General features: G+C 47.0%; 1 protein-coding gene across 1 annotated transcript in view; it reads left to right on the top strand.

Annotated features, from left to right (window-relative positions):
- Nucleotides 1-19282, top strand: part of LOC114515350 (NACHT, LRR and PYD domains-containing protein 1-like) — a 123712-nt gene that overhangs the window by 63436 nt on the left and 40994 nt on the right. Inside the window, exon 4 of the mRNA XM_036033205.1 lies at nucleotides 7325-7492. Coding sequence (XP_035889098.1) covers nucleotides 7360-7492 — 133 coding nt within the window. The 5' untranslated portion in view covers nucleotides 7325-7359. The remainder of the gene's footprint in view (nucleotides 1-7324; nucleotides 7493-19282) is intronic.

The raw sequence follows: 19282 nt of genomic DNA, 5'->3' as shown, positions 1-19282 counted from the left end.
CAGTCAGAGGCCTCTGTGAGCCAGGGAACCCGTCCATCACTGAGCACAGGGTGGGTTCATTCACTCACATCAACGTTCCACTTCTAAGAGCACAACCCCTCTTCTCAGCAGAGGACCCATCTGAGGGCCCTCTGGCTGCCTTTCATGTTTGCTGTCAACTCAGACCTTTTGTGCCTTGGAGGATTCAAGAAGCCTGTCCGACATTTCAGAGGGGGTTAGGAAAGAGCAGTGTGCAGAACTGGTGACCTGAGAAGAGGCAAGGCCATAATCCGAGGAGGACAAAGAGGACATCTGAGGCCATGGAGACAACAGCAAGGTGGCTAGAGCAGCCGGTTGGGCTGGAAGCTGGGGACTGACTGCAACCCCCAGGAAGCAGCACCGGGGACACTCTCAGACTCAGAGGGAGGAGGGATGTTTCAGGGAAGCCAAGTTCCAGAAGTCATCTGGGGTAGCATTCAAGTTGTAATCATTTGCACAGAAAAAAAGATCCATTTTTTCCTAAAGAGGTACGGGACAGACTTTGGGGTTATCCTTGCATGTTAATATGTAATATAAACTGGTATTATTGCGTATAAGTGGGTTTTTTAACTGGCTTCTAAAAGGCTTTGAAGTATGAGGAAAGGAACAATAACCCAAAGCACCAGAAACACAACTGGAAAAACTTGGACCTCAGAGGGTCCTCTGTTGACCAAACTTCCGAGGGTGTATCCAGGCACAGAACGTACTAGACTGCCATCTAATGGCCAGAGTGAGTAACTGTTTAGGAAGATGAAATAGTTCCAAAGGCATCCAATGAATGCCGGTTTTATTGCCCTGATATTTTGGGCCACACACTGTTTTAGGAAGTAGAAGTACAACAGCGAACAAAACAAGAAGCGTCTGTCTTCATGGAGCTGACATGTGGCTCCATGAAGCCTCTAATGGCAGGTGAGGGTGACAGAAAGGAAAAAAAAAAAAACAAATCTATAAGGTCAGGGGTAAAAGTGCTGGGCAAATAAATAAAGAAGGGTATGGGGTCCAGCAGGAGCTTGGGGTGGGTGCAGCTTTGCAGAAGGTGAGGAGACAAGCCCTCTGGCTATCTAGGGGAAATCATTTCAGGAAGATGGAGAAGCCAGTGCAAAGACCCTGAGGTGACAGTGTTCTTTGGTGTGTTCAAAGAGCAAAAGGGAGTGGCGGATTGGAGCAGCAGTAGGAAGGAAGACAGCAAATGTCAGGGACCAGGTCATGCGTGTTCTCATGGGCCATTGATAGGGCTTTGGCTTTTCCTCAGAGTAAAATGGGAAGTATTGGAAGGTATTGAGCAGGGAAGTGACCTGACCTGATTACCTTCACTTTTTTTTAATTGATTTTTTTGAGAGGTAGAGAGAGAGAGAGAGAGAGGAAGCAGGGGAGAGATAGAGAGAGTGAGAGACACATTGATTTGTTGTTTCACTTATCTATGTGTTCATTGGTTGCTTCTTGTATGCACCCTGACCAGGGATGGAACCGACAACCTTCATGCATGGGGATGTCACTGTAACCAACTCAGCTACCCACCCAGGGCCTGACCTAATTTGTTTTTTAAGGGTAATTCTGGCTGTGGGACTGAGAGTAAACACAAGAGGGCAGCATCATATTCAGGGGGACAGGAGGTGATTGCCCTGATCTGGGGACTAGGGGATGGGGAGGTTGTGGAGGGGATCAGGATGGAATTCCTGGGTGTGGTGAGGATCAGGTCTGATCTCTGTAAAAGCTGGCGTTGGAGGGACTAGAGGACAGATGGATGTGATGGTTGAGAGAAAGAGAAGAGTCAAGGATCGCTCCTGTTTTGGGCCTGAAACATCAATTGCTGAAATGAAGAGCCTGTGGGCGGGGAAGGTTGGAGGGACTAGGGGGAAATGGTGAAATAGGGGCTGTGGTCTGGGGTGTTCAGTCTGAGACAGCTGTGATACACCCAAGTAAACAAGTTGAGGAAGCTGCTGGATAAAGGCTCTGAAATCAGAGGGACGGTTGGGGATGGAGATGCACTGTGTAGGGTCATCAGCCCCTAGAGGGCATTTCAAGCCCTGCTCCTGGATGAGGCCACCAGGGAGGAGTACAGCTGGAGAAGGGGAGGGATCTGGGGACAATCTGGGCTCTCAGCATCCAGGGCACCATCAGGACTCCAATCGCACGTTCAGACCCCCCTCCCTCGGCATCAGGGAAATCAGGTTCACACATCAGAGGAGCCTCCTTTCCCCCAGCAGAGGTGGCCATAGGTAAATGGGTCCTCTAGTCAGGTAAGAGTGTGGGGGAATGATGTTATCTAAGCACTAAAGGTGAACATGTCATGTCATTTTGAAGGGTTGTCTGTTGTGTAAACCAATAAAGACTTGAGGCTATAAAACAAATTGAAATTTATTTGGGGTCTTAAGGATTCGAATCCAAGAGAGACACTGATGCAGGTAGCAACCCACGCCATGCTCTGGAGAGAAGAAAGGCAGAGTTTATAAAGGCACAAGCCACAAATTGTAATTCTTTTATTCAAGTGAAGGATTACTGGCTAGGTTAGCAGGGGTTATTTTAATAGCTGACAAAGCAGTCGAAAATGACAAGAAAGGAAACAACATCCACATGTGTCCACGGAGCAGTGGTTGTTCCGGGATGGCTGTGGCTCCGCCTGAGCTGAGCTCAGCATCAGGCTGAGCAGCTCTGAGAGGTGAGGCGCAGGTGCATGGAGGCCCCACATCCTTAACGGCCTCCTGACCATTTACAGTGACTCTCTTAACAATGCCATTAAATTTTATTTCTTCCATTATCAGATGGTTTCACTGAACTGTAGAAGGTGGATTCTGCTTCCACGTCTCTGTCCCAAGAGACATCTGCTTTATCCTGGGAGGCACATGTGAGGCCACTCAGGGCAGGGTTGATTCATGTGCATCTAGTGTTACCTAACCAAAACTGCGCCCTTTTTTAAAAAGAAAACATACGTTGTGTTACAGGACAAAGCTGTATAATTTATACAGATATGTTGTTGTGTGTGTGTCTCTGTCTGTCTGGAAGACACAGAACATATTAGGAACAGTGGTGACCTCAGTGCAGCCAAGTCTGTGTAGCTTGAAGTACTCAGGCTGACACTGTATTCACACACATTATTTAGAAATTAAAATGAAATAAAAGTAATACTTTAAATTACTTCTGTGATGCAGACTCTGATCAGCAGTGTCCACAGTGTTGTGGATGTAACAAACAAATTCACAGACTGCAGAAGTCCTGTAGAAAAAGGGATGGCATGGCTACCCTCTGAGTGAGAGGGCACCCCGACCCTTGCCCGGACAGACTTTTATTGCTTTTCTGGGAGGATTACATCAAGGAAGGTCTTCATTCACCATTGTTAGGCAGTAATGATCAAATAATAGATAACATTCAAAGAACTATGAGGGTTTATTCTGAGTTAGGGTCAGTTACCAAATGGGCCATAAAACTTTGGGAAACAAACTCATTTTATGATTGGACCCTTATCAGAAAATTGAAGACATTCTTAGCAAAGCAGTTTTCACAGAATTTTATGCATTCTTTCTTAGGCCTAATGGCCCTGGGGAACCTGCCCTTTCTAGCCCAGGGCCACACTCATGTCTGGCATTGTTTCAGGCTTAAGTCAGGCAGGGGAAGTGAGGCAGCCAAGAGATTAGGACACTTCTTGCAGACAGAATGAAGACTCAGGCTACGACAAAGCCGAGGAGTGAGGGTCCATCATCCCCTTTTCCTATAGTCCCCCAATTACTTCCCTAAGGGCCCCTTCACAACCATGCCTGTTTTAGGTCATCCCTCTTTTGAGGAATCTTACCTGTCATTGGCTAACCAGTCATCTGCTCAGGGCCACAGGGTGAAGTAAAACAGGGCAGAGGCAACGCCAGTGCCAGGGAGACAAGCTTTGTCTCCTTAGTGGCTTATGGTCTCAAGGTCTCTTGCTCAGCCATAGGCATGGGGTCTACAGCTTCTGAAACCAGGCAGAAAGGTTCCCAACACTTCTGCATTAAATCACTATTTTAACATCAATACCATGCAAAACATTGAGCTCTCTTTTTAGATACAAAAAAAAAAATACAAATCAGTTACCTGACTTTGAGGGACCCATGATCTGAAGAAGAAGGTAACTGATATTTTTCGACTCTGTGCTACATCCCAGGTCCTATGCTAGGAATGTTCATATTTCTCCTTTAACCATCACAGTAATTTGTAGCTTGACTGTGACATCACATCACAAACAAGATAAGGTCACAGTGGGTCGGTGACAGAGGAAGTCTCAGAAGCCAGACCTAACAGATCCAACACCCCTACATTATCCAGCCTCCAGGTACAGATGGCTGAACTATAAAGCATCTTGGGATCTTAATGAAGCATGGGATGAAGAATCAAAGAAGGAAAGAATTCATGGAAGAGGTACCATCTCTGTTGGCCCTTAAAAAAAAAGTAGCATGTTGGCAGGCAAAATAAGAGGAAAGGGCTGAGTTGACTTGTATTCAGCACCGACCTCGGGCTCCAGCAGCTGGGCCAACTGCACCCATGAGCATTATGGGGTTTTATACACCACGAAATGGGCTTGTCCTCCCCATTTACAGATGCAGACACTGAGACTTGGCAAGTTTAGTGATTTGTCCAAGATTACAAAATTGCTAAAGGCTGAGCTGGGCTTTCTGACTCCAAATCCCATATCCTTTTCTCAAATCCCTGTTGGCCTAGGACTGGAAGACAACCAATCCTGGCCTGTGTATCCAGAGACCTGGATCCCAGCCCAAGTGTAGCCACTGACCTGATGTGTAAGCAGAGCAAGGCCCTTTGCTTCTCTGGGTTTCCACGCTTCTACCAACTGTCTTATGGCCATACCAAAGTTAATCAATTAGTCAAGCTCCATAGTTGAGAGCTTTGGGTACTAGAGTTCCCATGCTCACTCCCACAGATCAAATGCTTTTCTCTGTGACTGTTCTGCTCTACCAACCTCTCTGTGCATGACCTTGACTTCCATGACCTGGGGTCTCCTCCCAGAGTTCTACTAGTGCCCTTATGATGTAACAAAAAATAAACGTTTGGGTTTTGTCCCCAATTCCTGACACACAGCTACTCTCATTCACCTTTGGGGTTTCTGGAGTGATAAGAGTCCTCTGTACACTAGTGAGAGGAGTGAGGGCCTCTAGGTAACTTCAGAATGGAGCCTGGTCACCAGAAAGACCAAGGCAGGACCTACAGGGACAGGGGCTAGAGATGAACTCAGTCACCAAGGCCACTGAGTTCAGTCATGCCTAGTAATGAAACCTCCATAAAACCCTCTAAACCTCTCCCTGTGCACCTCTTCCAGGGGGCTGTTCTTCTATCCTTTCTAATAAGCCAGTAAGTAAAGTGTTTTTCTGAGTTCTGTGAGTCATTCAAGCAAATTATCTGAGAGGGGGTCACTGAGGCCTCTGGATTTCTTGCCAATTTGTACAGAAAGGTGGGTGACCTGAAAACCTGTGGAGCCTGCACTGACTGGGAGTAGTGTCAGATGAAACTGAGCCATAGGACACCCAGCCGGTGCCCAGAGCTGTGGTCACGTTGGTCAGCATTAGGAGGAAATAAAACAATATCACACCCCTCCTCCAGGCCTCACCTCCCTCCACACAGGGTCTCAGGGCCCTTCATGGAGGGCTCAGATGCGGCTGCTCAGCCCACCTCCTAGGGCAGCACTTCTCACACCTGCCAGGTCTAGCTGTTGAATGTCCTCCAGTGTGCTTGATGGTCATTAAAAAATAACATTATATAACAATTTTTTGCTTATAAAAGATATTATATAATATCTTTTGCTTAATTTGAGCCTCTTGCCAAACCTAAATGGGATGTCCCATTTAATAAGTGAGCAAACTGAGGCTCAGAGAATTGAATCAGGCACCCAGAGGGTCTGTGCCCAGTGAGCGATGAGCTGAAGCTCCTTCTCCCTGGGCTTCTCCAGACCAGGTCAGTTCAAAGCATCCACAGAGACTATTGCACACAGGGAATCAGTTAGACAATGTCCCTCCTCCATCTGGAGGGCACAGCTCTGCCAATTCTACAAAACAAGCAGAAAGCTCCCCAGAGGCCTGGTTTTGCATTGACGCAGGGGCTGTTCCTCTTTTGGGTAGATATTTACTACTTGAGTGCTCAGCAGCCCCAAGCAGATGGCCCCTGGACAGAACACAACCTGCAGTGAGGCAGGAATGCACTGGGCCTCAGGAGCCCAGAAAACTATGAGAGGCTGAGAAAGCTGCTCCCTGACCCACTGTGGTGCCCCAATAATCAGCTGCCCTGTGAGATTTAGGGGCCCTCCCACCCTGAGAGCTACACTTGGCCACACACCCAGCTTCCTGAAGAGCCTCAGCCCTGGCTCTGTGGGCAGGCTCTGGGTGACGGACGGACATGGTAGGCATGTGAAGATGCAGCTCCCTCCATGTTACTGGGCCTGCACCAGCACAGGGGCCCAACTGAACTTCTGACTGCAGTGTGGCCTGTCTGGGGTTCTGACTCTAAATTCCTGTTTGCCTGGGACTGTGAGGGCCTCTCCCCTCACCTGACCACACCCCTGTGAGGTTTTCTCTGAAAGGCCCTTCTTCAGTCGTGAGAGTGTTCTCCCTGGTTGGTGAACCAGGCCCAGGAAGAGTCTAAAGACACTTGAAAGTGTAGCTCTGAGCCCAACCCTGGGCTCTGAAAGCTAACCCTGTGCTCCCCCTTGCCCCCACCCCACTCCTGTCAGCATCACAGCACAAGGCTGCTTCCAGGACTCCAGGTCCTGGAGAGAGAAGACTGAGGAGCACAGAACAGTGAGTGTCCCGAACATCCCATCCCCCATCCCTCCCCTGCACTCTCCTGATGGCCCCAGCCCTGAACTTAGAAACCTGACCCCTCCCAGTGTCCCCAGCCTCTCTGTACTCTTCCTTCCAGTGCCTTTCCCTGCCTCTCCCCTCCACCTCCCTTCCCCCAATGCCATCCACTGGCAGGTGCCCTGGGGCTTACGAAGTGGGTTCTGAATGCCAAGCAGCAGTTTACCAGGTGATGATAATGAACGGTGTGGGAATCTCGCATTGGGAGATGGTTGGTGCCACAGATGAGTGCTATTTTCTGCCTGTCTGATGCCCCTCACTGCACCCCTCCACAGTGAACGTCCCCACAGCCCACCAATCCTAGATTGAGGTGACCAGTGCAGCAGCCAAAGCCAGTGCTGTGGACCAGCTCAGGGGAACAGAGATGGCCAGTAGTGTCCATCAGTGGCTGGGCAGGAACTTAGAGTTAATGACCATGGAGCAGCTGAAGGAGTTCCAGCTCCAGCTACCTGGCCAGGATCTCCAAAAGCAACCTCCAGGTGTGCCCACAACTCAACCAGAGAAGGCGGATAGCATGGAGGTGGCCTCATGCCTGGTGGCTCAATATGGGGAGCAGCAGGCCTGGGACCTGGTCCTGCAGACCTGGAAACTGATGGGCCTGAGCAAGCTGTGTGCCCGAGTCCAGAAAGAGGCAGCCTTAGAGTCAGGTGAGTAGATAAATGCTCTCTGTGTGCTGTCCATCTTCTGCCCGCAACATAGACCCCCTGCCAGAACTTTCTCTGAACAGTGACTGAAAACTTTCTTATCAGAGAGGGGGATCCAGGCTCAGGCTAGACTGGAGCTAAGAGGCTTGCTGGGCAGAAGGGTCTTGCTGGAACCCACTTCTGCCAAGGGCATTCCCAGAAACCCATGTGGTCACCACAGCACCAGGGAGGGAGAGCTCAGAGGGCCAGAGAGACCAGAGGCTGACACTCTGAATGCACCTGCAGGAAGGATGTGGGTTCCACACCCACCTCCCAAGTGGGAACTTGCCTGGCCTTGTGCTATAAGCACAGAGGGGAGTTGGTGAGAAGCAGGTTCTGGTCCCTGCACCACCACAGTGGGCAAGTTGCTTGTCTGCTCTCTACACCCATCTCCCCATCTGTAAAGTGAGCAAGTAAGAACCTGCCTCCTGAGGTGTAGGAGGGTCACAGAGAGAATCCATGTTAGACATCTAACACTGTCTCATTCCTTGTTAGTGCCCCATAACTTGTTCTGCTGCTACTGTTGCTGCCACTGCAGATGTCACTACTGTTAGCATCTGTGGGTGTCAGAGGCTTTAGCCTCCTGTGGGGGGAGCTGAGGTACAGAGAGGAGTCATGAGTTACATGGGGAGGGAGAGGCAGAGCCGGCACACAGATGCAAACTTGCTGGAGCCAGGTCAGAGCCTGTGCCTGGCAGTGTCAAGATGTCCTTCTGCCTGAGAGGCTGGGGCAGGCTGCAGTGGGTACATTGGTCCCTCCTGGCCTCTCTCAGTAATCAGGGTCTCTGCTTCCTGGTGCTTCCTGGTTGGAGGACCCCAGCATCAGTGCCCTGGCTCCTGCCCACCCTGCTCACCAACCTCAACCTCCTTACCCTTTTCCCACAGCCTAGTCTCCCCCATTCTACTACTGCCCCCTGAGTTCCAAGTGGACCTTTCATACGGGGTTCCCCTCTACCACAATGTTGGAACACTTTGACCCTGAGTTTGGGGGCTCCTCAGGACTTAGAAAGAACTTGAAACTCTTGCCTGACAGATGGACAGACAAAGCTGGGAAGTGAGGTTTTCTAGTTGGCATGAGAGCCCAGGTGTGTCTGCAAGGCAGCCAGTGGGTGTGCACCCAGGTGAGGGTGTAGCTGCAGGAGGACCTGGGCCAGGAAGCTGCATAAGATTATGTAGGGTCCTGCATATGAGGATGGAGGAGCCAGGATGGGGTGGTGGGGCCAGTAGTCCTAGAAATGATCTTTCAGGAACATTCCAGTGTTGAGATCACATGCCCTCTGATTTGACAGATGGTAGACTGAGACCCACACAGGCCACTCAGTGAAACTGACCCAGCCAGGTGCCATGTGTAACAGGGTCCTGGCCTGGACACAGTTCGGGTGCTGGTTTTAGTGGACTTTGAAGTTCCACTGGGTCAGGGTGGTAGAAAGTTCCAAGGAGGATTCTGTTTTCCAGGTGAACCCCAAGAGGAGGGGGTTCTCCAAGCCCGTTCCCCCTCCTGACTTCTGTCATTTCACCCTTCCTCACACTGAGTCAGCAGGCTGAAATCTCAGTCGCACCCTGGCCTCTTTCTCTTCTCATCCCAGCATCCAAATCCACACTCACACAGCACTTGGAAACAGAGCCAGGGCTGGGACCTAGAACCAGCGATTTCTCTCTCGAGTCTGCTGCTGCTTTGGGAAGGACCCCACCCCAGTTTCCTGTCCCCTTCACTCTTCCCCTTTCTCCTGTGCCCACTCTTACTCCTGCTGCTCCCAAGCCCTGGAACTGATGGTCACGGGCTCAGGCTCCATTGTCTGATACAATTACAGCTAATCCTGCTCTCTTTCAGTTTCCGATTGCATTGAATATTTTTCCATCTTTCCTTTAGTCTATCTGTGTCCTTAAAGCTGAAGTGAGTCTCTTACAGGCAGCATGTAGTCAGGTCTAGGGGCTTTATTGTTGATTTGTTTTCATTTTTTTCATTCAGCCACTCTATGTCATGTGATTGGAGAATTTAATCCTTTTACATGTAAAGTAATTATGTGTTTAAATATATTTTATTAATTATGCTATTACAGTTGTCCCATTTCCCACCCCCCCTTTATTCCCCTCTGCCCTACACACCCACTCCTGCCTGCATTCCCCCTCTTTAGTTTATGTCCATGGGTCATATATAAGTTCTTTGGCTTCTACATTTCCTATACTATTCTTACCCTCCCCCTTTCTGTTTTCCACCTACCATCTATACTACTTATTCTCTGTACCTTTTCCCCCTCTCTCCCTCTCCCACTCCCCTGTTGCTAACCCCCCATGTGATCTCCATTTCTGTGGTTCTGTTCCTGTTCTAGTTGTTTGCTTAGTTTTTGTTTTTGTTTTTTAAGTTCAGTTGAGAGTTATGAGTTTATTGTCATTTTATTATTCATATTTTTGGTCTCCTTTTTCTTAGATAAGTCCCCTTAACATTTCATATAATAAGGGCTGGGTGATGATGAACTCCTTTAACTTGACCTTACCTGGGAAGCACTATATCTGCCCTTCTATTCTAAATGATAGCTTTGCTGGATAGAGTAATCTTGGATGTAGGTCCTTGCCTTTCATGACTTGGAATACTTCTTTCCAGCCCCTTCTTGCCTGTTAGGTTTCTTGTGAGAAATCTGCTGACAGTCTTATGGGAAATCCTTTGTAAGTAGCTCTCTCCTTTTCTCTTGCTGATTTTAAGATTCTCCTTCTCTTAATTTTGGGTAATGTAATTATGATGTGCCTTGGTGTGTTCCTTCTTGGGTCCAACTTCTTTGGGACTCTCTGAGCTTCCTGGACTTCTTGGAAGTCTATTTCCTTTGCCAGATTAGAGAAGTTCCCCTTCATTATCTGTTCAAGTAAGTTTTCAATTTCTTGCTGTTCCTCTTCTTCTCTGGCACCCCTATGATTCAGATGTTGAAACATATAAAGATGTCCTGGAGGTTCCTAAGCCTCTCCTCATGTTTTTGAACTCTTGTTTCCTCATTTTGTTCTGGTTGAATGTTTCTTCCTTCTGGTCCACATTGATTTGAGTCCTGGTTTCTTTCCCATCACTGTTGGTTTCCTGTACATTTTCCTTTATTTCGCTTAGCATAGCCTTCCTTTTTTTCCTCTAATTTGTGACTACATTCAATTAAGTCTGTGAGCATTCTGATTACCAGTATTTTGAACTGTGCATCTCATAGGTTAGCTATCTCTTTGTTGCTTAGTTGTATTTTTTTCTGGAGTTTTGTTCTTTCATTTCGGTCTTTTTTTTTTTTTTTGGTCTGGGAGCACCTGTTACATAATAAGGGGTAGAGCCTTAGGTGTTCACCAGGGCAGGGCAACCCACATCACTGTGTTGTGGCACTGTATGTGCAGAAGGGGTCTGAGAGGGAACAGTGCAGCTTGCTTCACTCTCTGCCTGTTTTCAGTCACTTCCTCAACTGCCCACAAACAAATTGGGCTGTTCTGGTGCTGATTCCTGTGTGAGTGTGTTTGCACACATTCTAGGATCCAGTAGGTCTCTCCAACAAACTCTCCTGTGGAGGTAGGAGTTTATTCCTCTGCCACATCAATCCCACAGGTGTTTTCCATCAGAGGCTTTTAGTCTTTATTTCCTTGTACTGGAACCCTGGGTTTTGTGGTCTGCCTCACTGCCTAGTTGTTCCACTCAGTGTATCTGCACTCACATGTGGGACTGCCTTCTCCGCCAGCCACTGCCTTACTCACCCCGGTCCTCCAGCCATTGCCTTGCTGGAGTCCTCTCAATGCAGCTGCCAGTCTCCACCTCTCCTATCAGTCTGGTTGAATGTTTTCTCTTTAACTCCTTGGTTGTCAGACTTCCATACAGTTCGATTTTCTTTCAGTTCTGGTTGGTTTTTGTTTTTAAATTTGTTGTTGTCCTTCTTTTGGTTGTGCAATGAGGCACAGTGTGTCTACCTACTCCTCCATCTTGGCCAGAAGTCTAAAGTAATTCTTGATAGGAATTCTTGATAGGAAGCACTTATCAATTGTATTTGTAGGTATCATGTACTTCCTTTATTCCTTCCTACCTCTCTTGCTGTTTTTCTGTGTGATTTGATTAATTTCTACAGTGGTCGCCTTGATTCCTTTCTCTTTGTCTCTTTCGTATCTGCTCCATATAGGTTTTTGCTTTGTGTCTGCCAGGAGACATACTTAAAACATCTTATAGTTATTACAGTCTATGTTAAGCTTATAACAACTTAATTTCAATCACATACACAAATTCTGCCCTTTTACTAACCCCATACTTTGTTCTTGATGTCAAAATCTTCATCTTTTATATGTATGTCTATTACCAAATTATTTAACTAGTTATTTATTTTTTGCTTTTATTTTTAATTTTTTATTGTTGTGCAATTACAGTTGTCCCCATTTTACCCCATTACTCTCCCCTGCCTTACCTACCCCCCACCTCCCACATTCAGTTCTCACCTTGTTGTTCTTGTCCATGGGTCTTTTATACATGTTCCTTTATGTGACCCTTCCCCTTTTTTCCCCCTTTATCCTCCTCCCTCCTCCCCTCAGGTCACTGTCAGTTTGTTCTTTATTTCAATGTCTCTGGTTATATTTTGGTTGCTTGTTTATTTTGTTGATTAGGTTCCACTTAGTGGTGAAATCATATGCTTTTTGTCTTTCACCATCTGGCTTATTTCAGTTCTCATAATGTTCTCCAGTTCCATCCATGCTGTCACCAAGGGGAGGAACTTCTTCTTTCTTTCTGCTCATAGTATTTCATTGTGTAAATGTACTAGTTTTTGATCCACTCATTTACTGATGGGCACTTGGGCTGTTTCCAGTACTTGGCTATTATAAATTGTGCTACTATGAACATTGAGGTTCATAGGTTCTTTTGAATTTGTGTTTCAGTATTCTTAGGGTATAATCCCAGCTGTGGAACTGTAAGGTCAAGAGACAGTTTTGTTTTTAGTTATTTGAGGAAATTCCATACTGTTTTCCATAGTGGTTGTACCAGTCTGCAGTCCCACCAACAGTGCACTCGGGTTCCCTATTCTCCACAACCTCTCCAACACTTACTGTTTGTTGCTTTGTTTATGATGGCCATTCTTACCAGTGTGAAGTGGTATCTCATTGTGGTTGTAATTTGCATCTCTCTGATGGCTACTGATGCTGGGCATCCCTACAGTTATTTTTAACACCTTGTCCTTTCATTCCTCTTGGAGTTTCACTCATTAAATTTATTATTTCAATATAATAGAAAATGTTGTGGTAGAAAAGGAAACCACACTAGTAATAAATTTCTTGAACTCCTCCTTTTGGGCACTGAGCACTCAGTAAGTGCTGATGTCATTGCTCTCCCATTGATGAGTCAGAACTTTCCCAAAGATAAATGCACACACAGCCTTGTCATGATACTTATTATTCCAATATCCATACAACAGAGCTTGCAAGTGTAGGAGATCTCACAACCCCTTCTTCAACTGCAGCAATGTGCTGTCTCAAGACTGTATATTTAAACTGTAAACAAGTTCAAATGTAAAGAAGAAGTATTGCAATTTCTTCATAAACATTTCTGTATTTTACTACAAATCACATATACTTTTGTTAACCCTTAAAAACTTTCCTGTAAGTAAAATTTATACATATGTATGTGTTGATATATATGTATGTGTTGATACATATGTGTGTGTGTGTATATATGTGTGTGTGTGTATAGTGTGTTTGTGTGAAGTGTTGGTGGCTACCCTCCCCTAAAGATAAGGTATTTTCCTTAATTATCTGTGTTAGTATGAAAAAATGAATACAGATATTACTTTGAGATTAAATACATAATTGTGAAACTTAAGCTAAGGGGCAAGAGGAAAATGAACAAGGTGGATGGTGTATTTGTGGGTAAATTACCAAAACATGTCTTTTTGAGTCAGCTGTCCCCTCACAGGTTGACCTCAAGGATATTTTCTTTATTGCAAGCACACCCCCAAAGGCACTGGAAGTTCCCTTACTACTATCTCACCAGGTGGTGCCAGTATTGTTACCAGCAAACAGGTTCACTTCCTGGAGAGTTTCCAAGCCAAGTAAGGGCAAAGGACAGCAACAAGGGCTGCTGGGACCAGGGACCTTCCCCTTGCAGTGCACTGTAGGTCACTTCACCAAGGGCAGCTTCAGTGCATTCCAGCTGAGCCCAGTGTCTTTGTACAGACGGTGCTAATGGTGTGAACTGTTGGAACAGTCTAGGGCTGCTTCCAATTGAGAAGGAACAAAGTGAATACACTTATTTCTCTTCCACCTTTCATTCTCTAAAACTGGCCAGGGTGCAGTATGGGGGGTGACCTTGAACTGTAGAATGAGGGCCTGGGGTGGCAATGGGCAGGCAGACAGAAAGAAAGGACCTGGACAGAAAGATCAACCAGGCAAAGGAAACCAACAGGGGAGGAGCCACTGGACAGAGAGGAGCCACAGGAGACAGGTGACCCACCATGACCTCTTAGAGCCACCCACTCAGCTCTGGGGAAGTAAGTGTGGCACTGGGGCCTGGAGGTGGCAGGGTCCACAGGGAGGACATCACTGAAGTCCTCCAGTGAGGTACAACTTCTCCCCATGCTCACTGGTGAAGATGGGCCTTCTGTGGCGTCCCAGTACCTGTCCATGTGTGAACCTGCTGCTGCCTCATGCAGAGGACTTTCTTCACAAGCTGCATCTTCAAATGTTAGTTCTTCCCTGATGCTTTGAGAGACAAAGACAAGTGACTGGGTGAGAATTTTCTGTCCCTAATGAGGAAGTCGCCCCCTGGCACTGCCCACTGAGCACACACCTGGCTTTGTGGCACATTGTTCCCATAGTACCACTCCCTGCTTGGTATGTGCTCCCTACCTCTTCCCCAGGTACCTGGTGTGTGGGGCATAGGATAGGGACAGGGAAAACCTGTTGCTGAGGACCATCACCTAGTGCTGGGGAACATGGCTAACCTGCCCTTAGGTGTCTGGAGCTTCTCTATTACCTCCATTGTCTCTCCTTTCTCAAAAGGTAGCTTCTCAGGGACCAAACTGAAAGTGTATTCTGGATCACATGAAGGATATAGGTGCCCCAGCCATAGCTTGGGCAAGCCCTGACCTAGGCTCAGGAAGCTGGGGGTCTTGGCAGCCAACTTGCCCACCTCATCCAGGACATAGTTGGAGGGGACCCAGCCCATAGTGTAACCAGAAAAGACACCAGCATTCGGGCTGCCTGTCACTACCAAATCCAATAAGCAATGACAGCGACTGAATCTTTAATAGGCACTTTATTCAGATGTCTGGCGATCCGAGAAGATGGCGGGTTCATACCCTAACAAACCATCTTGCCTTCTCTTTCCTGGCCAGATCTTTTATAAGGGGGGTGGGGAAGGACAAGCAAGGTGCAGTGAGGGCTTTGAAATTCAGGGAGGATTAAGTTAGTGAAGTTGCAATATTCCTGTTCTCAGCAGTAAGCTGTTTCCAAGGGGCAGGAGGGTGGTCACACAAAAGGCCCAGATGCCTCCAATATGTCCCCAAGCGTTAATCTCTAGCCAGTACCCCAGGAAGTCAGCTGCTTTTCCCTGGAGCCAGGATGGGCCTTATCTAAAGTTTCTGAAACAAAAGCTTAACATACACATTACTTGCTAGACTTACAGCTTTTTACCATGAGCTAAAATTTTCCAAGTCTTGAGTCCCCTATCAATAGTACCTACCACAGCAGCAACCATTGCTGCCCTTCTCCATGACAGTGACACATGACCACTTTACTGTGAATATTTTACTACCTTCATAGTCATGTAGGCAAACTTGACAACGTCTGGGATGTTGAGTTTGTAGATGCAGTTAGTGCTGCCTCTGTTGGTGGGGTGCTCAGCATCTATGCTGGTGTCAGGGATGCATTGTACATGCTAGTCTTCCTCTTGGTTCAGGGTCCTAGTATGTCCTTCACTTTCTTCATGAGGGAGCCTTTCTTCAGGATGTTTTTCCTCTCCACATAGTTGGATAGCACATAGCCTGTCTTGCTGCCCATGTTCCTCGCTTGCCACCATCACCTGAATGGAGTCATTCAGCAGCCACTGAATGATTGGTTCTTCAGTCACTGAATTAGGTGCTGGTTCTCCTTCATGCTGAGTTCCAGGTCCTGTTGGGCAATTTGGTCCCACCTGGCCATGATGACTATTTCTGACAACTTCTATAATCTTTCTTTTAAAATTATATTTATATATTTATTTTGAGAGAGGGGAAAGGAGGAAGAGAAGGAGAGAAACATTGATTTGAGAATCATCAATCAGTTGTGTTTTGCACAACATCAGCTGAGAACCTTGGCCACAACTGAGTCATATGCCCTGACTTGGATTCGAACCAGTGACCTTTTGGTTTATAGGCTATCATTCAATCTACTGAGTAATACCAGCCAGGGCCTTCTGTCATCTTTCATAGAGTCCACATTTGGTGGTCCATTAGGAGAGATGACTGGCAAAACAGAACTCCCCAAAAAGTGAACTTTTTAGCTCATGACACCTCTGAAGTTACAAAGCATCAGGGATTCCCCAAATTCTTAAAATTCATATCTCAGCAGAGACTCTGATCTGGGAATTCATTTGTAGAAAGGAACATAAAATCTGAACTGTCTGAAGGGACAGGGTCGACACCACACACATTCTCACTTTGTCCCCGGAGGCTGTCACACTGCTCAGGTCAGGTGCCTGATCTTCATCACCCAGTGACCTACAGCATTCCCCAAGGACTTCCCAAGGCCACCACTACTGTCCTGCCACCAGTGCCTCCAGCCCCCTCCACCAGCTCCTGGAGTTGCTCCAGGCTGATAGCCCCTACCCCACACTGCACTCTTCCAGCTTTGCCAATCCCTTTCTCCTTTAACCATTCTGCTAGACTTATTTACACACCATCATTAAAGTATCAGCTATTCTGAATTTGACTGTATATTTACCCTTTCCAGTGAGATTTATACTTTCATATGTTTTCATGATACTGATTAGCATCCTTTAGTTTAGCTTGGAGAGCTCCTTTCTGCATTTCTTGGAAGTTAGGTACAGTGGTAATGAACTCCCTCAGCTTCTGTTTATCTGGAAAGCCTTCATCTCTCCTTCATTCTGAACCTTTGCTGGGTAAATTATTCTTCACTGACAGCTATTTTCTTTCAGCACTTTGAATGATCGTCCACTCTCTCCAGGTCTGTGAGATTCCTGCTGAAAAACCTGCTCACAGCCTTATGGGGGTGTCCTTGTGTGCGATGAGCCTTTCTGCTCTTGCTGCTTTTAGATTCCCTTTGTCTTTGATTTCAGACAATCTTAGTGTAATGTGATGAGTGAAGTCCTTTTGGGGTGGGGTCTTTATCGGGACCTAGGAGTTTCAAGTACTTAGATGTCCACATCTCTTTGCAGAGTGGGAATTTTATATAACTGTCACATCATGAAATATTATTCTTCTTTGACTTTTCAATTATTTAAAAATGTAATCACCATTCTTAGATCACTGGTTGTACAACAGGTGACCATCTAGATTTGGCCTAAGTTTGCCAACTCCTGGTCAGGAGCATAAATGAATGTGCAACTTATTAAAGGTATTGGTGGTAAAAGGAGAGTTTTGAAAGTTTTAGTGAACCAAGAGAATTTCAGCATGTGCCATGCTAACAGATCCATTACCCAGGATATTTTAGAGAACATGGCACCAAGAAGACCAAGCACTCTCATGGCCCCTCAGTCATACACAATATTCAGGGAGGGGTGGGCCATGGCCATGACCCAGAACAGCTGTACTGGTGCCTGGGAAGACCCTCCCAAGGCCAGGCAGGTTCTCACAGGAGACAATCAAGTGGATGTAGATCATGATCCACAGGTGGGGTGGCCCCCCTAGTCTCACTAAGCTGAAGGTGAAATTGAGCCCACATACTCTGGAGGTCCAGCAGGTTTCCCAAGATGAACTGGGCATCAGGATCCCAGGTGAGTCACCTGCATCATCTCAAACACTCAAATAAGGGGATAAGTGGGAGGCACTCAAAATCTTCTGAAGGGAAGTAGGGAAGGGGTGGTAATAGTGACTCTGCCTGGAATCTGACTAAGATATGAGTTTGAGGTCCTTCCAGGGGACAATCGCTGACACAGGCTCTGTGCTCAGCTCCTCACAGCCCACAAACCACTTTCCTGACTGTCCAGGTGCTTTCCCACCGAGGCAGACCTAATATTAATTGGAGAACAGGTGGCTCCTTCAGGAACTGATTCCCTGGAAGCACCATTAGGAGAAGGAAGTGAGTCAGGGAGAGGAGAAATCAATGAAACCTGCATTACAGAGCACCTACCCCTGTGAGCATCTGAGGTTCAATGCACTGAGCATCTTCAGGAGACAGTGTAGAGCACACCTCAGAGTGGTGTCTCCTAGGGACCAAGGAACTGCCATCTGTCACTGGTTGAGCATTGTACCTGGAGCATTAACTCCCCAGGGGTTCTGGCCTGTCTCACTCATTGCCTGAGAGAGAGCCCTCAGACAGACAAGCACAGATGCTTGTAGAGGAATATCCTTGGCATGTGCCTCTATGGAGGGTGCAGAGAGGCTGCTGTCAGGAACCAATAGTATCCACTACACCATCCATTAGCCCCTTCACTCTGCCATGACCATTACAATTCATAAGTAGAAAAACGGATGCTCCGTGGGGCAAGATCTCAGGTCATGGAATTAATGAGTACAGAGAGTTGTGTCTGTTTTGTTCGCCCTTTATATCAAGCCTCTGGATCAGGGCCTGGCAGTGTAAGCCCTTGTTTAATATTTCCAGAATGAAGGAATGTCACACAGTGAAAATAATTTGGTCAAGTCAAGAGATCTGAGCTAGGATCTCCTCCCCTAAAGCCCATGTTTCCCCCACTGACCTGGCAAGAGTGTACCAGTATCAGCAGCCTGCACAGGGAGTAACATGTGGGTGCAGGAAACAGTTGTTGAACAAATAAGTGGAGAAAAAGATAAACAAATGTATTCTATACCTTTATATTCTATCTTTCCCTCTCTCACTTAGAATTCACAGAAAAATTCCAGAAGCAAAAGAAAGAGAGTCCCAGCCCCACACAGTCATGGAAAAATGAGGATTTCCAACAAAAATTCACACAGCTGCTACTTCTACACAAATCTAAGCCCAGAGGCTATGATTTTCCATTCTGGATGAAGAAACATGAGGGTACAGATGACCCAAAATATTTGATTGAGGTCAGAGACCTATTTGGCCCAGGCCCAGGTACCCAGGAAGAGCCTCTCACAGTCATACTGCATGGGGTTGCTGGAATTGGGAAGTCAGCCCTGGCCAGACAGGTGAGAAGAGCCTGGGAGGAAGGCAGGCTGTACAGGGACCACTTCCAGCATGTCTTCTACTTCAACTGCAGAGACCTGGCCCAGTCCAGGACACTGAATCTCCCTGAGCTCATCTCAAAAGACTGGGCTGGCCCTGCAGCTCCCATTGGACAGATCCTGTCTCAGCCAGAGCAGCTGCTCTTCATTCTTGATAGCTTGGGTGAACCAAAATGGGAGTTGGAGCAGCACAGTTCTGAGCTCAGTCTGCACTAGAGCCAGCAGCAGCAGGTGCACACACTGCTGGGCAGTTTGCTGAAGAAAACCTTACTTCCTGAGGCTTTCCTGCTCATCACAGCTCAGATCACAGCTCTGGGGAAGCTCATCCCTTCTTTAGAGCAGCCATGCTGGGTGGAGGTCCTGGGATTCTCTGAGTCAGCCAGGAGGGACTATTTCTACACATACTTCACAGATGAAAGCCAAGCAGTTATAGCCTTCAACTCAGT

The sequence above is a fragment of the Phyllostomus discolor genome, chromosome 8, assembly GCF_004126475.2.
Source record: "Phyllostomus discolor isolate MPI-MPIP mPhyDis1 chromosome 8, mPhyDis1.pri.v3, whole genome shotgun sequence".
Lineage (NCBI taxonomy): Eukaryota > Metazoa > Chordata > Mammalia > Chiroptera > Phyllostomidae > Phyllostomus > Phyllostomus discolor.
The sequence above is the reverse complement of the archived record's forward strand: the minus strand, read 5'-3'. Positions and strand labels throughout refer to the sequence as shown.